General features: G+C 48.7%; 1 protein-coding gene across 2 annotated transcripts in view; it reads right to left on the bottom strand.

Annotated features, from left to right (window-relative positions):
- Positions 1-284: 284 nt before the first annotated feature.
- The window catches only part of LOC142472353 (syntaxin-binding protein 1), an 89502-nt gene continuing 83786 nt past the window's right edge, over positions 285-6000 (bottom strand). For both annotated transcript variants that reach the window (XM_075579418.1, XM_075579419.1), the window contains one exon: positions 285-2656. Coding sequence is in view for 1 of the 2 variants with exons in the window: in XM_075579419.1 (XP_075435534.1) it covers positions 2574-2656 (83 nt within the window). In the remaining variant the exon portion in view is untranslated. The remainder of the gene's footprint in view (positions 2657-6000) is intronic.

The raw sequence follows: 6000 nt of genomic DNA, 5'->3' as shown, positions 1-6000 counted from the left end.
ATCAACCAATTCACATCACTGGGACCTGAGTTCTCCATCTCTTGTGACCCTTTTCTCTTATTGGGTTTATTTCTGTTATTACCTTCCCTTTAAAGCACACTCCTACCAGGCTGTAAATGAGGGGTCCCCAGGTTACTAATGTAAATGGGGCCCCTAATGCTAGAGGGATTTTTGCCCCTGTCAGGTTGGCACTTCTGATATGACCCCTTCCCCCAAAAGATGAAACATTTAGGGGTACACCCCACACCATTCACCACTGCCAGTAAAAGACTTTTTCACGCACGTCCTAGTCTTTATCTCTTTATTATTTGCAGGCAAAAAAGACATATCACAGAACAATTATTACTGGGGGAAGGAGGTGTGAGGCTGGAGCTAGAATCTGGGAATTAGGGACTACTCGCTTGGATCTCTGTATCTATATATAGTTCATCCACATTGACGTCAACTATTGCCGTGTTCTGGAAAGCAGGCAGGAAAGTATGTCATCTCACGCCCAAATTGCGCCACATGTACACTGATTCCGTCGCCCTTCTCAACAAGAACATAGATGGCATTCAAGAGCAGTAAGGTAGTTAGAGGAATTGCCCCATATGGTGGCCATTTTGAGGCCAACAAGTGTGTGAGCAAAAGTCATTGCCTTCACAAAATGGCCACGTCAGGCTTATCGGCTGTACAAGGCCAGCATTTAGACACAAATGCATAGGTTATGGGAGATTAAGGTCGGGTTTGAGCAGTTTTATATATATATATTTTTTTAAATTTCTGCATATTAATATTTACACCAAAAATTGGTCAGTTTGTGACTAAATAGAGAAGAAGCCAGGGACTTTGGTGGTGCACCCAAAGAACATGTGAAGGTTGCAGCCTGATGTGTTTAGGCCCCGGCCTGGTGTATTTACGTCCCGGCCTGGTGTATTTACGTCCCGGCCTGGTGTGTTTACATCCCGGCCTGGTGTGTTTACATCCCGGCCTGGTGTGTTTAGGCCCCGGCCTGGTGTGTTTAGGCCCCGGCCTGGTGTGTTTAGGCCCCGGCCTGGTATGTTTACATCCCGGCCTGGTGTATTTACGTCCCGGCCTGGTGTGTTTACGTCCCGGCCTGGTGTGTTTACTTCCCGGCCTGGTGTGTTTACGTCCCGGCCTGGTGTATTTACGTCCCGGCCTGGTGTGTTTAGGCCCCGGCCTGGTGTGTTTAGGCCCCGGCCTGGTGTGTTTACATCCCGGCCTGGTGTGTTTAGACCTCAGCCTCACCCCTCCCACCTGGAAACATAAATATCTCTCTCTATAGATCTACGTAACAGAACCAAATTCAGACAACTAGCCCGTGACACAATAAGAATGCAACAGATCCTTTTACGGGGGTCGGGCAAACGGGAGAAGCAGGACAGAGTCACTCAGACACATAAAACCACACGCGTGTTTCCAGAACGGATGACAAGACAGGACTTGTGGGGAAGGAGGGGAAAAGAGTTTGGGGGCCCTGAGGTGTTTACTGCTTTATAACCCCCGATAAAATGTAAATGGGGTCAATCTGCCTATGGGAAAATTGTACTCTTAGCAAGTACATTCCAGACTACGTTTAGCGCGGGGAGAATTAAAGATGGCACCATCCAGGGTGGAAAATCAGTCAACAGAATACAACATCCACGCCATAGTAGGTTGTGCTTGACATGGTGGGGGGAGATTATTATACAGAGCAGAAAAAACTGCTACAGAGAACCCCATAGGAAGAGACCCTCATACTACAAGGACCAGAATGCTTTGCAAAAAGGGGGCGTGAAATAAATATTCATACAACGTAGACCAGAATACATTGCAGTGGAAGGTGCTCTATGGAAAGACACGAACGACAAAACCCAGAATGCACTGAATGAAGGGGACATTAGGGTGAGAAGCACACTACAAGGACCAGAATGCATTGCAATGGAAGGTGTAATAAGGAAACCCAAACAACAAGGACCAGAATGCATTGCAATGGAAGGTGTAATAAGGAAACACAAACTACAAGGACCAGAATGCATTGCAATGGAAGGTGCTCTATGGAAAGACACGAACGACAAAACCCAGAATGCACTGAATGAAGGGGACATTAGGGTGAGAAGCACACTACAAGGACCAGAATGCATTGCAATGGAAGGTGTAATAAGGAAACACAAACAACAAGGACCAGAATGCATTGCAATGGAAGGTGCAATAAGGAGAAATATAAACTACAAAAACAAGAATGCATTGCATTAGAGGGCAAAAGGGCTGAGATCCAAACTACAAGACCCAGAATGCATTGGGATCCTCACAAGTTCTAGGACAGGGAGTTAGTAATACAGTATACACAATGCATTACAAAGCAGGATTCAAGGGGGGAGGGATTACAAAATGGCAGAAAGAACATCCATGCTTTAACGTCAAGAGGCCCCCTTCAAAGGCCAAGAATGGGCGGTGGAGTATTGGGGAGGGGGGGGAGATTTGGTAACTCCCTTCCTGCTGAATGCATTGGAGAACGCGGGTCTTCAGTAGTAACGGGGTGTGGAAACGGGGGAGGCGTATGACAGGGGTGCAGAAGAAAAACGAAAGAAAATCTAACTGCTACTCTCTTCGTCTGTCTTATTCAATCTCTTCAGAGCGTCCAGTAGTTTCTGCGGGGTGAGAACGTGGGTGGAGCCTGCAGTGGGATAGGGGAAGATGGAGAAGAGACAGAGAAAGGCGTTAGTAATCCGCGCCCGTAACTTGCTCTTCCGACATCCCTCCCCATCTCTCAGCGCTGGAGAGAGCGACTCCCAGAATGCCTCAGGGCCAGGCGAGAGATGTGATACACACAAACACGCAGAGCCATCCCACAAAGGGTTCTGGGTAGAACAAAAGACTTTAAAAGACAGGGATGTTTAGTATGCAACAGTATGTACATTAACTCAGGGAGGCTCCACATGTGAGGTTTTCAGGATATCCCTGCTTCAGCACAGGTGGCTTAATAAGAGGCTCGGTCGAGGACTTCACCACCTGTGCTGAAGCAGGGATTACCCTGAAAACTTGACCTGTTGGAGGGGGGGGGGTGTTTGAGGTCTGGAGTTGAGCCCCCCTGCATTAACTCTTACGAACCATTAACCCACTCAGCGCCTGATAGGCTGGCTTTTCATTGATGTGGGATTTCAAATACGGTCCTGCAAATGACTAGATTTTAACAAATTAAAGGGGCAGTCCCACAAAGTGGGTAAAAAGCATCTTTTAAGATCAATTTATCAACGCACTCAGCGCGTAATTCTAATCTTATCTGGTACTGATCTGGTACTCCTTGTTCTCTGCTTTTATCTCTTTAGCAACATAATTAGTTTAAATTAGTTTCATAACAGGATCATCTGGAATTAACCATTTGTGGTATACTTTGCAAACAGTCTTTTCGCATCAGATAAGGAAAAGATTTTACAAACCCTCTGAGGTATTCGACAACTGTGGGAATAAATACAAGTTACTTCACAATAAGTGTCTGATTTATAACCAACCATCATATTCACCTCTTAACCCTGTCACTGCCATTAGTCCACTTTGCCCCTAGGAGGGACTGACCCCTTAACCATGTCACTGCCATTAGTACACTTTGCCCCTAGGAGGGACTGACCCCTTAACCATGTCACTGCCATTAGTACACTTTGCCCCTAGGAGGGACTGACCCCTTAACCATGTCACTGCCATTAGTACACTTTGCCCCTAGGAGGGACTGACCCCTTAACCATGTCACTACCATTAGTACACTTTGCTCCTAGGAGGGACTGACCCCTTAACCATGTCACTGCCATTAGTACACTTTGCCCCTAGGAGGGACTGACCCCTTAACCATGTCACTACCATTAGTACACTTTGCTCCTAGGAGGGACTGACCCCTTAACCATGTCACTGCCATTAGTACACTTTGCCCCTAGGAGGGACTGACCCCTTAACCATGTCACTGCCATTAGTACACTTTGCTCCTAGAAGGAACAGACTCCTTAAAAATCTAATTTGTGCATTTAACGCATCATTTTACCCGCAAACCCTCCCCCCATCACAGTTACCTGCAACCCGCGCCCCCCACCCTTACATGCCAAGTCCCAGCTAGCGAGGCCTCCTCCCCCCCCACCCACCCACCAAAAGCAAACACACCCCATTAACCCCTTCCTCCCCAGACACACGCACACGCGGAGCGGGAATGCTGGCTGAAGTTGATTCCATGACGTGCAAATCCGTGAGCGAGAAAAATAAAAAGTGAGGGGTGCAGGGGGTCTAACCCCTTCCCTGCCAAGACCCTGGCGTGGGGAGGGGGAGGGGGGAAGGGGTTAACGGCGCAGTCCCCTCCGGGGGAAGTGAGCGGACGCAATCCGCGGGGAGTTTGACTGCTTCTCTGGCTTAACCGCTTTCCTGCCAACCGGTCTCTCTGGCAGCGGAGAACATGAGTTAAACGATTTAATGATAAATGGGTTAAATGATTTTGGGGGACGAGGGGGGGTTTAAACGTTTCTTCCGCCTCCTCTTTTTTTAACTGTTTCCTCCCTGATAATTGGGCAAATGAGATGTATAGGCACAGCGCTTTCCGAGGACCAGGCAGAAAAGAGGAACTCGTGAGCAAGAGATAAGGGCGTCTTGTTTTTAGCAGCGGGGGAGGCGAGAGGTTAATAGGTGCCGGAGCTTCTTAAGTGCCTCCCCCCCCCCCCCCAGGAATTTCTCATGTTTAAGTGGGACTGCGCCGATTAACCTGTTCACTGCTAGGGTGGGGGCGGAGCGAGCGTTCCTGGCCTTGATTGGTGAATTCATGACTTCATGCAACCAGTGGCGATGTTTCGGGGTGGGGGTATCGCCACCCCGATATCAAACGTAAAAAGGTTGTTGTGGACTGAGAGGTGAGACGCAAAATGTTTGAAAATGTGTGTCCCGAGAGGAGAGGGGGGGGAGGGAGGAGAGAGGGGAGGAGAGGAGAGGGGAGGAGAGGAGAGGGGGGGGAGGGAGGAGAGAGGGGAGGAGAGGAGAGGGGAGGAGAGGAGAGGGGGGGGAGCGAGGAGAGAGGGGAGGAGAGGAGAGGGGAGGAGAGGAGAGGGGGGGGGGGAGGAGAGGGGATCACTGTGTCTCTTCACCTATCTCCTAAATACTGCCCCCGCAGAGCGCCACTCGCTTCTCCCCTTTATGAAGTATCGAGAGGACTAGTGCTAGAGTACACCTGCAGAACATGGATAATATGTGTGCTCTAGAGTGCACCTGCAGAACATGGACAATATGTGTGCTCTAGAGTGCACCTGCAGAACATGGACAATATGTGTGCTCTAGAGTGCACCTGCAGAACATGGACAATATGTGTGCTCTAGAGTACACCTGCAGAACATGGACAATATGTGTGCTCTAGAGTGCACCTGCAGAACATGGACAATATGTGTGCTCTAGAGTACACCTGCAGAACATGGACAATATGTGTGCTCTAGAGTGCACCTGCAGAACATGGACAATATCTGTGCTCTAAAGTGCACCTGCAGAACATGGACAATATCTGTGCTCTAGAGTGCACCTGCAGAACATGGACAACATCTGTGCTCTAGAGTGCACCTGCAGAACATGGACAATATCTGTGCTCTAGAGTGCACCTGCAGAACATGGACAATATCTGTGCTCTAGAGTTCACCTGCAGAACATGGACAATATCTGTGCTCTAGAGTTCACCTGCAGAACATGGACAATATCTGTGCTCTAGAGTTCACCTGCAGAACATGGACAATATCTGTGCTCTAGAGTGCACCTGCAGAACATGGACAATATGTGTGCTCTAGAGTGCACCTGCAGAACATGGACAATATCTGTGCTCTAGAGTGCACCTGCAGAACATGGACAATATCTGTGCTCTAGAGTGCACCTGCAGAACATGGACAATATCTGTGCTCTAGGTCTAGAGTACACCTGCAGAACATGGACAATATCTGTGCTCTAGAGTGCACCTGCAGAACATGGACAACATCTGTGCTCTAGAGTGCACCTGCAGAACATGGACAATAT

The sequence above is a fragment of the Ascaphus truei genome, chromosome 21 (assembly GCF_040206685.1).
Source record: "Ascaphus truei isolate aAscTru1 chromosome 21, aAscTru1.hap1, whole genome shotgun sequence".
Taxonomy (NCBI): Eukaryota; Metazoa; Chordata; class Amphibia; order Anura; family Ascaphidae; genus Ascaphus; species Ascaphus truei.
This window is presented reverse-complemented; position numbering and strand designations above follow the sequence as displayed.